We start from the raw sequence: 18774 nt of genomic DNA, 5'->3' as shown, positions 1-18774 counted from the left end.
ATATTGATCTTTTTTAAAACTATAGTTTCTTAGGACCAGATTATATCGTAAGGTGTTGTTCTTCCTTTAAAATCTACTGTACTCATGAGCAATAATAAATATTGCTTTAAACCATAAAAAAAATCTACTGTAATTTCACTCCTACCTCTTGTCAATGCTCATTTTCAAAAACCTTGAAATATTCAAGTGCATTTCAGATTATTCAAACTAGTAAATCTGAATAATCTGAAATATTGGTTCATAAGGCACTTCCAATATTTCAGATTATTCAAAGTGATGATGATGATGACAACGATAATGGCTATGACAACAATGATGATTTATCTAATACTTTAAGATAGAGATGCTAAATTAATTCGGTGTTACTTATAAGATTTCCATGGTGAACAGTAGCATCCATCTTTCTACACAATGGAATTTGGAAAAGTAATTATATAATTTTTTTAAATGTAGATATACAAATATTATATGTCCCTTAGAGTAGAACACTAGTGTAACTAATGCCATCTAGTTGTCAAAATTAGTACCTATTTCAAAAACTTTTCTCATGTCTGGCAGGCCAAACCTAGGCATGTCTTTCTTGTTATAAGAGAGAAATGAGATGGAATAGTGTTCTCTAGTCAGATTTCTTATACTCTTCATGGTTGGCTCTCTGTTTTACTTTCTGCCATTACCCAAGGGTAAAAAAGGAAAATGAGATTGTTCAGATAAATACTGTGCCCTGAATCCTGCCTTACCTGCCTTTTCTCTACTTTTTCTTTATATTCAGTAGCACCCATTTCTCTCACTTTGTCCCCAAGAGCTACTGTTTAGTACATAACACGGTTTATGAGTACAATCAATATCTGATAAGGTAATCATGAGCAATCTTACTTTAATCAGTTTAATACACATTTCAAATGTTACATAGTCCCTGCCAGATGCTCAAGATTTTCGCTTCTCTTAAAACATACTCTTCCTTGTGCTACTTTTGGCATTATAATTCTTCCAGCTATTTTTATTCTTCAGTCTAACACTGAAGTATTTTCATTGGAAGAACAAGGTCTTTTTCCCTTTTGAGCCCTGATTCTGGTTTTTAAGGCAATTTACAGAGAATGATGCCTCTCTTCTATCAAGTTAACCAGTATCCCTCTGGTTAAGTTTTAGCTACAGATATTTCCTCCAAACCAATGAAACTGGATTTCCTCAATCCAAACCTCAATCTGTTCTTCTTTTATGGTCAGTTCTGCAAACACAGTATTTTCCAAGCCCCTTCACAATACCACCTCCTCATTCTTAAAGGCAATTCCCCTCTCCCAATTTTTTTTGTTTCCCAACTCCTTTTTTTCTTTTTTCTATCATTCTACTCCCTGATACCATCAACTCCCTAAAATCACATTTGTGGTTCTTCTAAAAAATGAAATTCCATATATATCACCTATATATCCTAGCTAACAGTCCACTACCCTTCTTTAAGAATAATAAAAAAAAAAAATCACATTTTCATTTTTGCATAAAATCAGTTTCACTCTCATCTTGTATTTTCTTTAATTTACAATAAATTTTACTTTAACACTGAATTCAGTGAAGGGGATATCTGACCTTATGATTGCAATTCTTATTTTTATGTTCTTAAGGAACTTCAAAGTCTTATGATACATAACCAAAAGTTCCAAAAAAAGAATACAGTATTTCTGTATATATTCAAAATCTCATGTGCAAAAGAGAAGCTTATCATTTATAGAATTCTTACAATGACTCTTTTTGTGAAGTAAATAATTACCAATTAATTTTTATAAACCTAAAATTTCACAAATCAGACATGCTTAAAGATAAGAAATATTTTTAATAGCTTCGAATTAGGACTACTCTTTTATCCTAAGTTTCTTCAACAAGACTCAAACACCCATTTGTAATTCACTTTTAAAGTTATAAGCCTATTTTTCAAGATAAAAAGATCAATTTCTTAAGTACCAAAAGAAAATAGATACTCCAATGCATTTTGCAAGAGCAGTGGTTAAAAAGAAAACTGACAATATAACAGCAAAATTATACATTAACTTACATAATCATGGAAGGCTTTTGCTTCACTTGAATGTTCACATGTTTCCCGTCTTTCCGGAGCTGCACAGTATAGATCCCAAAATACACTAAAAAAGTAATTATAGTAACATTAGGAAAATCATATGATGTCAAATGAGAGGTCACAATTCTAAAAATAGAAAACATAAATTATTCTTTATATAAAATATATTTCCTTAAGGACAAATATTTCCTTGAAAGTCTTAAATTCAGGTAAGGCTCTTCATGTAATACTAGGGTATAATCTAGCCATCATGCAGAAATGTTAATAAGATTTTTCAAAGAGGATAAAATAATTTTAAAAAAATATTTAAAACTATCACTCTTAATTATTTATTTTCATGACTTAAACACATGATTGAAATAATAATACTTTTCACAACTTTCCCATGATAAAAACAATAAAAAAAATCATAATCTAGTCATTAAAGAATAAAGTAGTTCATTAATTTTTTCACGATAACTTTGTTGTGCAAAGCCAATACTCTGACCATTAAATCACATTGGTCAAACAAATATATTTCCTTAAAATTTCCTTCTTTTCCCTTGAATTTACCAAAATAGGTTAATGATTTTGAAAATCAAAAAATCCATGCGAGCTTTTTTCCCTCCTATTCAAGGAAAAAGTAAGATGAAACTGGTTGAGAATAATTATATTGTTTACAAGACATGTGGCTCTAGTCATTCTTCCATCTATAAAATAAACTATGTGCATGAGCAAGTAATTCAAAAATCAGGAAAGCAAATGTCTAAAAATACTAGTGATAAGCCAGCCCCACTAATTATTAGCTCAAGTTGCTTAAATAGATTAAAAACACAATTTCCTTCTCTCTGAAATGAGGTTTTGAGAAAATTAAGTTATATAACGAAAAGTGTTTGACAGATAGTAAGCATATTACTAATAATATTATTAAAATTAGTTTGCATAAAAACTCAAAATTCATATGTATTGTTAAGACAGGTCATTGTGCCAAGGGCAATATTAACAGTAAAACATTAAACCTGGTCTCTTTGTTTTGACCCTTGACGTTTCATTTAGCCTGGATCTCTCTCTCTCCTCAGCTAGGTGAAACCATTCTGTAGTCTGTATGGCACAATTAACTCAGTAAAATAAGATAACCAACCATCTGAGGTGAAAAATATAAAAGGTCGAGTAGTGGCATTTGTTTCCTTTCAAATTTTTACAGTAAGCAAGAAATACAAAGAAAACGATTATAAAGGTCAAAATAATTTAAGTAAATGCCAATTTTTTAGGAGAGCGATAGCAGTTAAAAGTTATATTTGGTCTTTTGGAATAAAAGGTATAAGAATTATAGACATAAAAGAATACGGCTAAAAGTTTTACATTTGGATCAGGTGTGTTATGAACTACAGTATGTTGCAACTATTCCTATATTCATGCTCTTAAAGAATGTCAAAGATCTTAAAAACAAAATTTTATAATGGTACTCTTCCAATTACATTGAAACATACAATATTATATGCAATATTATGACAAACATCTTAATATCTCTTTTCGTTTCCTAATTTCCTAGCAAATACCATAAGATTTCTCTTAAGAAATTATTCCAATATTACTTTAAAAAGTTTGTCTTATAAAATTTACTGAAAGAAAAAAAATAATTATTGGAGTATGCTCTAGAAGTTATTAAATATTATAAGTAATTATTTACATACATATAATTAATATTTATCTTAGAACAGCAACATTGGTCCACTTCTATTTTTAAGTTTCCTCTTTATGGATTTAATGGGAGGTCAAAGGTTTACAAGATGGAGATAAGGATAATAAAACAAGTTAGTAAAATAGGATTACTTTATATGTAGCATCTCTAACCATCCTATATTATCTATACATTATTTCCTTGAATAAAAGTAAAGGACTATATCCTTTTAAAGACATTTACCCAAGGGAAAATACACAGTTCTACAATGATAGTTACAGACATAATACTCCATTCTCATAATGGATAGAACAACCAAGCAGAAGATAAGCAAGGAAATAGAGGGCTTAAACAGCACAATAAATCAACTGCATCTAATGGATACATACAGAACACTCTACCCAACAACAATAAAATACACATTCTCAAGTGCACATGGAACATTTTCCAGGACAGACCATATGTTAGGGCACAAATTAAGTCTCAATAGATTTTAAAAGACAGATATTATACAAAGTATCTTCTCCAGCTACATGGGATGAAGTTAGAAATCAATAAGAAGGAAAACTGAAAAATTCACAAATTTGCAGAAATTAACATAATCTCAATGGATCTAAGAAAAAAATCACAGAGGAAATTAGAAAATACTTAGAGATAAAATAAAAACACAACATATTAAAACATATGGGTAGCAGCAAAAACAGTGCTAAGGGAAATTTAAAGCTATAAACACTTACATTAAAAAACAAGGAACATCTTAAATCAACAACCTAACTTTAAAATTTAAGAAATTGGAAAAGAAAAACAAATTAAACCCAAAGCTAGCAGAAGGAAGTAATAAAGATGAGTAGAGATAAATAAAATAGAGAATTAAAAAACAACAGAAAAATATTAATGAAAACAAGTTGGTTCTTTGAAAAGATCAAAAACTTCAAACCTTTAGCTAGATGGACTAAAAACAAAAAAGAAAAACAGCCTCAAATTACTAAAGACTCCACCAAAAAAATTATTAGAACTAATAAATGAATTCAGTAAAGTTGCAGAATACAGATTCTTTATACAAAAATTTGCTTGGTTTCTACACACTAACAACAAACTACCAGAAAGAGAAATTAAAAAACAATTCCATTTATAATTGCATCAAAAAGAATAAAATATCCAGGCATAAATTTAACATGGAGGTGAAAGATCTATACACTGAAAACTAGAAGACACTGATGAAAGAAACTGAAGAAGACACAAACAGAAAGATATCTCATGCCACGGGTTAGAAGAATTAATGTTGTTCAAATGTCCATAATACTCAAAGCAATATACAGATTCGACGCAATCTCTATCAAAATTCCAATGGTATTTTTTTTTTTTTTACAGGAAAAACAACCCTAAAATTTGCATGGAACCACAGAAGACCCTGAATAGCCAAAGCAATCTTTAGAAAAAAGAACAAAGCTGGAGGCGTCACAAGTCCTGATTTCAAACTGGTTACAAAGTCTACAGTGATTAATTAAGACAGAAACTTTTTTATCTCTACGACCTGAGATGCTGGTGGTTAAGAACCTTTTCAATTCTTTAATCCCTACATCTACTAAGGTTGAAACCAAAATATTATCCTTGATATGTGGTGAATTCATCATCATGAATAATGCTTTAGATTTACACAGTCTTTTTATTCTTAAGCAGAAACAAGTGAAAATTTGGTATTTTACAAATGAAAATGACAGAGAAACAAAACTGGCAAAGTATTACAATCTTTGTTCTTGTATTATTTCTTATTAAAATTTCCCCCACATAGATCAAAGGAAAACACAGGATTCCCAAATTGAGGATTCTCATCCAAATACTGTTTTCCTTCTGTCCTAAAGATGTGAGTTGAAATGACTAAGCTAGCTTCAATAACTCTAGGGAACCTAGAAAGCAAAATGGTTGTCAGAGTAGTCTACAAGAGTGAACGAACAGGCCAGATGTGTCCCAGAAGATGGGATGCGAACATAACTATATAACCTTTATGACACTGGCCAGGTCTAGGACTATCTGAAAATAAAAATTAAAAGAAGGAGAAAAACAACCTTTGAGGAAAACATCTTTTTCTGAAGAGTAAGCCCTGTTATTAAAAGAACAAGTCTGAATAACTAAAGAAGTTATCTCTCTTTGGCTCCAAATTACATTATCGATGAACATTAGTTATTCACAAACCATACTGAAGAATATTATCAATTCAGAAGACTAAGGAGGGTTTTACATGAGATGTACATGTACCTGCGTATCAGCTTTGAACCTCCATATATACATACCTGGCTTATTCCTTAGTATTACTTATACTTTTTAAAATGCAAGCATTAACCTTCATCTGTTACAAAATTTTCACAATACTCCTGGATTAATGATAAATTTATATTTCAAGTATCGAAATAGCTTACATTTAATAAATACGTACTAAATTCAAGTATCATATACTAAACATTACATATTTAGCATTTAATCCTATTATTGTTCCCGTTTTATGGATAAGGGAACTGAGGCTTAGGAAGGTTAAATAATTTACCTATGGGTCACACAGTTAAGTTAGTAGCAGAGCTGGACTTGAACTTTTTAATTCTTCCATTATTATGCCTCTAATGTGAGTATGGTATTGAGTACTTATTCAAGATGTTTTATGCTGGTTATGACAGGTTTATACAGCTCTGTTAGTCTGAGCAGCATCGGTTATTATAAGAATGTGGTACATACCTGGCCCAGATAAGACAGCAAACACTTTGTTATCCTGCCTTTGACCTTTGTACTCCATCTCATTTCCTGAGTATCCTATGGCAACTACCCCTTCACACTACCAGCAGCTGCCAGTGATCCATGTATGCCTCAATATAGACTGGACTCAATATAGACTGGACTCAAGTAAGTATCAAAAAGCACAAATCCAAGAGTTGTCTCTTTTGATTCCCATTTATATCTACTTAATCTGGAATTAGCCACTCATGATGCTCAAAAGAGGAACTGTAATTAATGGTCTTATTAATAGTTGGCCACTAAATTCTGCTCTGTGTTTAAGAAATAATATCTGTTGGAGACAAGTGCTGGTCACGATTCAGGAAACTACAGTTGTAATTCTAAATTTGACTCTGAGCAAATAGTTTTGTTTCTTAGTTTCTTTATGTAATAAGAGAAATATCTGCTATGTATTTTACAGGCTTTTGTACAGGTATATGCAAAAGTATTTTTAGAAGAAGTGTCAAAATACTAAAAAATATTCTAGGAAAGTCTCATATAGGTAGTTTGTCTAGAAAAAACATTTTCTTATTAACTGAGTAAAATTTGCTTCAATTTCCTTTTTAATTATTTGCATTTAGTGAAAGATTCCATCGGTTTTTTACAATGTCTTCTCCCCAACAGATTTTCCCCTGTACCCCACATTCCTTCCCTGTTCTGCCATACACATTTTACTTTTTCTCTATGTCTGACCATCTCTGCTCTTTGCTTTCTCTCTTGCTAACACTTTTTATTCTCTTCTCACCATGGTTAAATTCTTATCTTAGTTGTTGCCTACACCGTCTTATATTGTTGTTTAGTTTAACTTAATGCAAATAATTAGCTACAAAATGCCTATTACAGTCAACATATACAAGATGAGTAAGAAACATCCTGCCAAATATAAATATTATACCATTCTAGTGAGCCAGTTGACTAATTTCAATGCTGTTATTTTCACATGCAATATTTGACCTTCTACTCCCAGGTAAAAGAAACTGGTTTCTCATAATAATCTTAGTTATTGATTTATTTTTCTCTATAATGTTATATATATATATTTAATTTCAGGATATAGATACATTGGCCCACAGTTTTACCAAAAGGTATTTTATATATATAATATTAAATAAAAATAAGATATAGTTTCTGCCATTAAAACTTTAAATATAAAGTTTTTAAAAGTGTATATTTTTAAATTACACAAATTGAAAAGAACATTAATTTCAGAGGAAAGAATTTTCTTGGCATTTCTATTTCTGAAATTCATGGACGAGTTGAGAACTTTTATTAAAGTGCACAAATAAGAAATAAGTTTTCAAAGGAGATTTGATTAAGGTCAAGGCAATGAACACAGAAGGCTTGGGAAAGCCTATAGCAATAGGCATCGTGCAAACAGAAAGGAAAAAAAAAATTATGATAATGGAGGTCACAGCAGAAGCAAGGAAAAACAGTTCCAGAAAGTGAAATCACAAACCCTTCTTCCTTTCCAAGGCCTTTGCCTCTCACCTCTCCTGTGCTTTACTGCATTTTTGTGCATCTGTATTTCTCTTCATACATCTTTAACCCCTCCCACTCTGTCCACCTAAGTCTATATACATGATCAAATCTATTCTATTTTAAAAACATGAATGTTATGGCCTGTTCTTTTGTTAATCCTAAAACTACTACATATGCCACCACACATTTCAACTACTCTCAGTAACCGTCTAGCTGTACAAATGAATTATAACGGCATTCTAAATTTCACTTTCACAACTTCACTAAAATTATTCTCAAAACCACTAAAGTTCACCTTCCCAATTCAGAAAAATCTTTGGGTCTTTTTATTTACACTTGCTGCAGAAGGTAATCTCTCCTTTAAATGCCTTTCCTGGTTCCCATACATTATTCTCTCCTGATTATTCTCCTCTAATTATTTTCCTTTGAGGCTTCTTTTCATCCACCCACACTTAAATGGTGACTTTCCCCAGAGTTCCAACCCCAGGCCCTGCTCTTAGGTTTTACGCTGGGCAGTTTTGTTTATAAACACTCTTGACCAACAGTATGGTCAATGCTGACAACTCTTAAGTCATAGGGACCTGTCTCAGAGATACAGACCTGGATCTCTGACTTTGTATAGGGCATTTCTACCTGAATGTCACATAGGAATCCCAAAATTTAGCCTATCCAAGCTAAATCATGGTCTTTTCTCCAAAGCCTGTTGCTCTTTTTATATTCTCTCACTCAGTCAATGGCATCATTGTTCATCCCACCATCCAAATATAAAACCTGATAACTATTCACCTCCCAAACTCCTTCACTTCCGAACTATTCTACCCAGTGCTCATTATCTGGGATCCATCACCTAATCACCTTTCAATGGAAAATTACAATTGCCATGTAAACATGCTTCTATTCTCAACTCTCTTTAATCCATATCTGTGTTGATACCAAGCGAGTATTTAAAAGCACAAATCTAATCATGTTATGTACCCTGTCTAAAATCTTTGAGTTTTAGTCCAAATCCTTGATGTACTCCTAGACTTCATAATCTGGTCTCTGCCTTTGTCTCTAGCCTTATATTCTATTACTTCACAGTACTGCACCTACAATTCAACTGGTCCAAGCTATCTGTCATTCCTTAAATGCATGATCATCCCTTTCAAGACTTCATATTCCTCCTTCCCCAAATACCCTTCCCTCACTCAACTTTCGGCTCAACTCAGATTCACTTTCTCTATGCAGGCTTTCGTAATTCTCCCAAGATGATGTGATTATTCCTCCTGTAGTGCTATTATAACCAGTATATAGCTCGTTTATAATACTATTAATTGTGTTTAAGAGCTGCACATTCTGATAGCTAAGACCAAAAAATCTAAAGTCTGACAAGAAAAAATCTGAAGTATTCACTGAGTTATTACCAACCATCTATAGTATAAACATAGGTTAAATTCATGGGAAAGGGAGTAGAAGGCAAATAGGTAAAAAAAAAAAATAGAATTCTATAATGAAAAACTTAAAATCCTCACTTGGTTAGCTCACTAATCCAATAGAAAGAGACTGCTAAAATGGTTTCTTATGCTGCTTTGTAGACCTAATTGGAAACATAGAAAATAAAAGGGTGTCGACAGGCAAGAAGACTCAATTACATTCAACAAACAGTTAAGTATTTGCAGTCTAAATCTAGATACCATAGGTATATACTGTAGAAAATGAAAAACTGACTTTTATAATATTATACATTACAAGAGATTGATCTCAAACCCCAGGAAAACAGCACAATGATAGTGCTTAACTGCAATAAACCGTTGTTCCAAATACAGGAACAACCCTGAACCAAAGGACTGCACCTGCTCCTGCCAGACATATGTGAGACAAACAAGGGAAACCCACAACCACAACTGACCAAATGCGGTTCCATTCACCATGGAGCTTCTAGTAAGGCATGGTTTCAGGAGAGAGATTTAAAAAGATAATGGCATTAAATAACGTACCAAGGAAACCACATGCATGGCGCTAGAAGGGAGCTTTTGCTTCTTATATATAAGATGCTGAGAGATGAGTATAAGAGACTGAACAGGAAATGCTTCTAATTAAAGAAATGAAAAGCAGGGTTTAGCTTGTCATGCAAATACATGGACTACCAATTGCTGCTGCAGAAAAGCCGCATACCTAGGCATACAGATGCCACAATGAAATTTGTAAGTTTATCAACTAGGCCTTCGACACTACTGACGATCTTTTTGTGTGTTTCTAGTCAGTTCTATCTCTTCATCTACATAGAATTACTTCAAACTTTTTTGGACTATTCTTCACTAAAAGTTCACCACCACTACCACCTTCAGAATTCTTAGGTTTAGATGAGAGGTCATGAGAATAGGACCCTCATGATGAATTAATGCCCTTTTAAAAAGAGATACCAAAGAGCTAGTCAGCTAGTGCACACCTGCGCCCCACCCGTCTCTCTGCTATATAAATAAGGGCACAGTAAAAAGGCAGCCATCTACAAGGCAGGAAGAGAGTTCTCATCAGAAACAGACCACACTGGCAGCTTGATCTTGGATTTCAGCCTCCAGAACTGTGAGAAAATAAATTCCTATTGTTGAAGCCATCCAGTCTATGGTATTTTATTATGGCAGCCCAAGTTGACTAATACGGAATCCTACTTACAGTGGGAGAGTCCATGTACTGGTCCTAATTCCTACTTGATTCATTAGTAATATCTTTAGGTTAAAGAACACTAATGCTGGTTTTGAGTTTTTTTGTTAAGTGCTGCCTTTAAAAAAATAATTGTAGAAAATGAAAAAGAATAAAAGAGAAGTATGAAATCATAAACAGATAAGTCTACTGAAATCTACTGAAATCTAGTAAAAATAAAAGATACTTACCACCACCAAGAATGTAAGAATCCTGGTGGTTCCCCCAATGTGATGTTTTTTTCCCATCTTATCTAAAAAATGAATAAAAGAGATATTAAATACTTGCCTAATAACATTTTCTCTATACATATTACAAAGCAGTATTTTTCCATTTAAAATATTAAGGTAATATATTTTATTTTAATCATTTTCATATTATGTTTTACTCGTTTTACAAGTACTCATTTCACATAGTGATTTGTTGACTGGATAGTCTATGAGAAAAGATGCCACCATTATTTTACTGAATTTGCTTCCCACTATGCCAGAATTTCAAAAGGTATTTCAGAATCTTTAGATATTTCAGGATCTTAAGGCACATCAAAATCACTATTAAAATAAGTTATCATCACTAACCTAGAAATTTGCAAGAGATTGGGCTTAAGATGTACAGATCTAAACTATGTCTTAAAGATTGACTTTTTGAAAAAGTTCCTGATTTGAGGAGGTGAGAGTAAGAAAGTATATGTCTTCCATAAAATAAGAGTTTAAAAAGTTGGTAATATTAACTTTCCAATTGTTTACATGTCAGATGAGTTGGAGTTCACTGTACTAAAAACCTAACATGAGGTCAATATCTCCCCCAAATTAAAAGTCCTGACTAAATACTATTTACAAATTAAATTTAGAAATTGGAAAGCTGGGTGGGTATTTATACAGCGGGGCTTTTTAAAGCACTGGGTAGCAGTAAACACAAAAGATAAAAATCTTTGCCTTCAGAGATTACACTTTAGTGGGGAAGATGGACCATAAACAAACAAACAAAAAACAAGGAGCTTGTATTTGTATTAGAAGTAGGAGGTGACAAATGCTATGCAGGAAAACAAAGCAGTGAAGTAGGATAAAGACAGCAGGAAAACAATAAGAAGTCAGTTATAATTTTAACTATGGTGATCCAGATTCAAAAACAATCTTTATGTATAAGTATATGCCTTAGTTTTTTAGTTTAAATAATTAGAAATGATTTAATACCCAATCAACAAAATATGCCCATAGGCGCTTAACACTATTAGAAAGTAAGTAACTATAATTATAGATTTCAAAATAATTGAAGGACTCCTTTCACTACTATGGAAGAAGTTAGGACTTTTTATGCCAAAAGGATTTTTTTTAAGTTTTATACTAAAAAGTCAGATAATGGCCCTAAATTTAAAGGGGCGGGGGGGACTCTTTAAGGAAGAGAAGGAAAAACTCAACTGCAATTAAAATCACTGAAACTAGCTGCATTTTTTTTTAGAATTCTTAAGAACACAAAATGTAAACCAATGGGAACCTAGAAGCAGACAAGGAATTTGCTCTCAAAAAAACAAAGAGAAATTCTTTAAAGATCAGAACATGATATATGTGATAGCCATTTTTAAAAAGAGCTAAAAGGAGAAGTTCTAGGAATTCATGAACTTGAATTTATAGACTAAATATGAACAACAAAATAGAACATGTTCCATATATGTAAGCCAGATCCTATCTTTCATTCTCCTATGCAGTAACACAGATGATTTTTATATCTATCCTACCTTTTATCTGATAATTTCAGTTGACTGATATTGTATTTTCTTAGTTCATGAAAAAATAAGAAATAGTACTTAATGAATCTTAGGAGGAATAAAAACTTTTATGTCCTACTAAAATTATAATTTAATCAAAAATCTGTCTCATTTTTCATTTTTTTCTCTTATCATTTTTTTCACTAATTGATGTCTTCTTGAAAAGGCATAGTAGAGGACCTCACAGATGTGCCCCAGACACACTAGTATTCCTAATCCCTGGAATCATCTTAATCACATTAACAGCAAGTTTTTTCAAAGTAGAGTCTTTTTACATTTCATCTTAGTTAATCTTGTTTTTACATACTACGACTGTCAAAGCAAGTAGTACTATTCTCAGTTATAAGGAGAATGTGAAATGACTTATGGAAACGTTAAAGTAGCATGACTAGGTCTTAATGCCATATGTCTGGAGGTAGGATTAGATTCACAGTCTAATGTAAGTCCCACTACATCACACCTCCTTCCTGCACTTACGCAATATCCACAACCAGTCATCAGCGCTTCAGGAGATAAAGTACACTAGGTAAATACCTATATAACTTATATTTGATATGGTCTTTTATCAGAGAAAGTCTGAAGGTAACACGTTTGTGTTTTAAACAGTAGTATTATTTATTACTCCTCAGAGAAACTCAAAACACTTCACATAACATCATCTTTTTCATCGTCATAATATTCTTTACTATATAGCGAGTGAAGCTCATGTTTTTCATTTTAAATTGCAAGTCTGTGGTAGCAGTAGCTGAAACTTTGGTCCATTGTACTTAAGTTAACATAAAAGTCATCCTTTTATAGTAAATGAACAAACAATTAAATCCTTTAAGTGTTTCCAAAGATGAGGAGATTTGACAGCAATATGCTTCCATAGTGAAGGGCTTTTTTTGTCTCCAAACTCATTACTACTCTAGACATTGCTTGTTTAAAGAAAGCATGAAATGGTCAGGAAAACAGAACCCTGGTCTACAGAAAACTAAGGCATATTCACTGAACGCTGTTAGAAACAATCTAAGAGTATTCACCAATAGTGAATGTAGAATAAATTTGATATATACCATAGAATAGTATTCAATCATTAAAAAGAATAAGTTGTATCTACATAGAAAAAGGACCATACTATATTGTTTTTTCAAGTTGGAGATTTGGAAGGCTAGAGAAGAGTATCATGAATATAAAAACTTTTCTATTTTTTTTAAAAAACGTGCGTACATATGCATACATATGGGCATATTCATGTTGATGAAATCACCCTGAACTTATAACTATGATCTCTAGAAAAGGATAACAGAGAAATTTCATTTTAAAATCATATTCATTTACATAGTTTAATTTTTTTAGCTAACATACATTAATGATGGATGGGGTTGAGGAATGGCCAGAAAATGTCTCTAAATGTCAACAGTCATTTTAGAAACAATTCTGCTACTTATGAAGAGGCAATTTCTCTTGTACTGAGTTTCATGGGCTTTGGGCTTGTTAAGGTGTGTTAGTGGCATCTATGAAAACAATTTATCTCACATTCCAGCCCCAATGTGTCCTGGGGCTTTTTGCTGTTTAATCATCCACCTTCCTTCCATCATTTGCCCACTAAAAGCTGTATTCTCCTGTAACTTCCACGTAAGTCTCAAGGCCCATTCCCACTGCCTTTTTTGCATTTGAGGGTCTTATTCGTGATTATGCTGTGTCTCTATCATATGTTCTGGTGTTTTCAGCATTTCTATATAAGTGCAGAACCAAACACTGAATCATGAACAAGAGATATACCATAAGGGGTAAGACATGGCATATGCTTTATGAATGATAATCACAAATTACAAATACATATACTATCTGATATAGTAATTTCTCTAGGAATCAGTCATGTGTCTAAAGTGTGTGTGTGTGTGTGTGTGTGTGTGTGTGTGTGTGTGTAAAACAATTTACATTGAAGTATTGTTTGTAATTGCAAAAGACTGGAAATGTTCAGCAGTAGGGGGCTGGGCAAAATATGTTATGGCACATTTCATAGAATAAAATACCCTATAACCATAAACAGGCAATTATAAAGTTTCATAAACTAATATGAAAGGATTGAAATCAAACAAGTGAAACAAAAAATCAAAGCACAGAACAATGTGTATAATAAACTAACATTAGTGTAAACAAAGAAAAAAGTGATAAACATATGGACGTGCACACATGAACATATACACACACATCTGCTTAACTTTTCATCATTATTTGCTTCTGGCAAGGTATACTGGTCATTATCTCTCAGCCCCACACCCATCCTTCTATACTCCATTACACTTAGTGCTGGGATTCTGAAAATTACATTTCCTGGGCTTCTTGCCAACTGGTTTCCTGTTAAGTCCTGCCATCAGGAGACACTAGCAGATCAAAAGGCAGGAGGGAGAAGAGAAGCTTCCTGCCCCTAGTTCCAAAAGTGAGGCAGTTGCTCGCCTCTGCAGCAGCATCAGCAACAGCAAGGGTGGGACAATTCTGGATGTCAGCAGCACCTTTTTGGAGGTGCTGGCCCTGTCAATATGGGACCTCTTTGGATGATTCAGACCCCCTTTAACAGCATCTCCAACAGCACAGCAGCAGGTTTGAAGCTCATAAGCTCCAAACTTTTCAGAGTATTCCTAAATCGTTTCATACTTTTCGAGAATTAAAAAAAATAATAACATCATAAAAGGATAAAGCTACTTCCCTTTTGTTGAAAAAAGAACTTGTATACCTATGTGTATGTTTGTTCTTAGGCAAAATTCCTGAGACTTCTAGTTTAGATATAACCTACTGTGCCCACAATTTTTAAAAAATCTTCCACGTATAGAAATATGGGTGCATCTACACACTAAACTAAATGTAAAAAAAAAAAAAAAAAAGTAAAAATTTTTACACTTTAATTCAAAAAATTAAAGAAAATAGATGTATAACTAGAAGAAAAATCTGACTGCACTTTGAAGAGAGTAACCCAAAACTTGTGCTATTCAACATGGTACCCACTAAACACATGTGGCTCTTTAAATTTAATGGAATGTTCCTTAACTGCAATAGCCAATTTTCAAGCACTCAAGAGTCACATGTGACTAGTGGAGAACTTATTAGACAGAACAGATTAAAGATCATTTCCATACTCACAGAAAGTTTTATTATTGAATACTACTGCTTTACTTTAGAAGGAAGGCAGACGTCCTCTTAAAGAGGAATATCTTTTATTAGAAAAGCTCGTTGATGAATCCTTTCTATTTTTGTTTTTATTTTTTTGGCCCAGAAAGGCATAGGCCCCCTAAGAATGGTTAGAAACTAGAGAACAAATACTTAATATTTTACATAATAAAATGATAAGAATTTAGGAGGTTGCTGACTGTCTCGCAGGAAGAAGTACTTTCTTTTTTTTTTGGGGGGGGGGCGTGGAGGGGTGTTGGGTTTCAGAAAGGGAGATAATGGGAGAGGTTGTGAGGAACCAACAAGATGGAATGCAAACAGAGCCCCCAAGCAAACACCCATCGAGAAATTCCCTGTGGCAGGGAGACCAAAGAACTTAAGGATGGTTGTGTCTAACATTCGCGTTAATGTTGCTGTTTGTACTGTGCAACACTTATATTCTTTAGTTTTCTCCCAACCTTCAGTAAGAACCTTTTATACACAAGAGACATGAGTTAGTGGAGCTGTGGGGCTATAAACAAAACAGAAAACTTCAGGCAAAGAAAAGGAATCAGGAGAAGCAGTGGGGCTACAATACTTACTAGGAGCAAAAAATTATAGCAAAAGAATCCCAAGCCTCTCTCCCCCTAGGAAGGTCCAGAAATGTTACAGAGGACTTGAGACAACCTATCACCTTAGGGATTGGAGCTAGAGCCATTTTGATAGAAAAACTAACCCCAGAGGGTAGGAAGAATGTAGCCATCGAAGTGACAGGCCCTAGGAGCACACACATACAATTAGGATATGTATTTATACTTGTAACTCTAAAGAAAAAAAAAACTGCATAAGATAGAAAAGAATTGACTAAGAATGTTAAAATTAACTTTGAACACTTACTACACACCAGGCCCCTCTAAGCACTTTGTATCTATGAACTCATTTAAACCTTAGAACAACTTTAAAGTGTTATGATTATCTTTTTTTTATAATTAAGAAAACTGAGTAAGTAAATAAGATGGAGAACATAACCCAAATCCAGAAGTCTGACCCCAAAGCCTATGCTCTCTTCCACTACACTATATTGCCTCCAAATTAAAGTTCAAAAAACTGGCTAGAAAATTATTATTTTCTCTCTTCATATAGGTGAACTATAAACAGAGAGAACAGAATTTTGGCATCTATCGTGCTCAATAATTTAGCATTCCTAATAAAATCCGAAGAAGCAATCTGTTAGATGTTTTTAAGCTTCTATTTCTAGCTAATCTATTGACTAATTTATAGCAAATAGGAGCCAGTAATATTTTATAAACAATGTAAAAATTTTTAAGATGGGAAAAAAAATTCAGATCTCTGAGATACTCTAATTCTTAATTAATTTGTTAAAGACATCAAGCCATTCCCTATAGTCAACCCCACATTTGTTAGGTAACGAGAATGTATTTTCACAGTGCCACTCAGAGTCTGACAAGTTACAAAGAATAGTTCTGGGAATCACATACACTCATCTCCAGAGCCCAGAAAAGCTGTTTCTTCTTGGTAACAATAGTTTGTTCTCGGCGTAACAAATTCCTTTCATAAAATTGAACCAGACTGATAATTCAGAGAAATCCTGTTTTGTATCCCAAATTCAGAGTAGAAAAAAAAAAACCATGGTAAATATTTGTAAATCTCTTCTGAAATTAATTTCATTTCTACCAAATAGCCCTAGAAATTTTGTATATCCAGTTCCACTGAGCTCAAGTCATATTAGTACGGTACATAGTTATCTGCTAAATACACACAATCCACTTCAGTCCAACTATCTGAACTTCCTTATATAAGCTAGCGACAGTTTTCTTTTTTGATAGGTTAATAATCACTGTGTCTGATATCTCACAATGTTGGCAAGAAAATACAGTCTTGGGAACCTCTGAGGATTCAGCAAATTAAGCCAATTCAGAATGGTCCTCAATCTAAGGAAGAGATCAGTAAATCCTTTCATCGTTTTATCAAGTTTTCAGCTGCATTAAAATAAAATTAGAAAGTCTCCAAAGCTGGCTTTAGTTTCTTTTAAATACACTATACGTTGCCAGTGATTAATAATACAAATATTAAGAACATCCTTGCGATCTCAATAACTTCCTCTGTAATATCACAATGAATGTGACTTAGAAGGGTCACAGACTGTCTTCTAATTAATAATTTAATGAGATATAGATACACGAAACTTGTTTTGATTTGAATTAACTTTGAAATTTTTATTATACTGAATACATTACATCTACGGTAAAACAACTGACATGTGTTTTAAGCAAATCTCTCAACTCTTGATTGAAAATAGGGCCTAATAGTTCACATACACTAATTAATTGATACAAGATTGAGGGGCTATGTGTGTTTGTTTATTTGTGTGTTTGTTTGGGGAGCAAGTGACTCTCAAGAAGGCTATACCTCAGGTGGGGCACTTTGACCAAGAAGTTGTCTATTGTGTCCCAGGTCAGGGAGGGGCCAAACTAGTGAGATCACTCCAGACAACATGATTTTGAGCAGCACTGTCCCATAGAAACATAAACATGAGCCACAAATGAGAGCTGCACATATAATTTAAAATTTTCTAGTAGCCACATTAAAAAATAAAAAAGGGTAAAATTAATTTTAGCAATAAATTTTTATTTTACCCAATATATCCAAAATATTACCATTTCAATGGATGATCAAAAAATTTAAATTATTGATATTTTATATTATTTTGTTCACACTACAGCTTCAAAATTAAGTATGTACTTCATACTTATAGCACTTCTCATTTGGATTAGTCATATTTCAAGGCTCAAATAGTCAAATAGTAATATGGCAAATGGCTATTGTCACAGACAGCAGAGATATAGAGAGAAAAGTAGGAGCTTTGAAATTAACATAGACCTAAATTTGAATTCTAATTCCATAATTCACTAAGCTTTGCGACCATGAGCCAATTATAGAACCTCTCTGAGTCCTGTTGTTCTCATCAGTATAACAGAAATACCATCTACCTTGCTAATTTCTTATAAGAATCAGAGATAATACATGTAAAATGCCTTGGCACATTAAATGCCTGGCATACAACAGAACTAAATAAAATCTTCCTCAATCTCATTATTTAAATTGGAAAAGAAAAAGTACCAATGTGAGAAAGTTCAAATTTAAAGTTTAAATATACATGAAGGAGAAAAACAGGAAGACAAACAAGAACTTAAAGTAAGATTATTAAAATGT

General features: G+C 32.9%; 1 protein-coding gene across 4 annotated transcripts in view; it reads right to left on the bottom strand.

Moving 5' to 3' along the window:
- The window catches only part of SSBP2 (single stranded DNA binding protein 2), a 244599-nt gene that overhangs the window by 156598 nt on the left and 69227 nt on the right, over positions 1 to 18774 (bottom strand). For all 4 annotated transcript variants that reach the window (XM_016123364.2, XM_016123359.2, XM_016123371.2 and 1 more), the window contains exons 3-4: positions 10838 to 10899; positions 2045 to 2129 (exon numbers count right to left, since the gene is read on the bottom strand). In XM_016123364.2, coding sequence (XP_015978850.1) covers positions 2045 to 2129; positions 10838 to 10899 — 147 coding nt within the window. The remainder of the gene's footprint in view (positions 1 to 2044; positions 2130 to 10837; positions 10900 to 18774) is intronic.

The sequence above is a fragment of the Rousettus aegyptiacus genome, unplaced genomic scaffold (assembly GCF_014176215.1).
Source record: "Rousettus aegyptiacus isolate mRouAeg1 unplaced genomic scaffold, mRouAeg1.p scaffold_m13_p_8, whole genome shotgun sequence".
Classification (NCBI taxonomy): Eukaryota; Metazoa; Chordata; class Mammalia; order Chiroptera; family Pteropodidae; genus Rousettus; species Rousettus aegyptiacus.
Note: the sequence above shows the minus strand (reverse complement) of the source record. Positions and strands in the feature narration are given on the sequence as shown.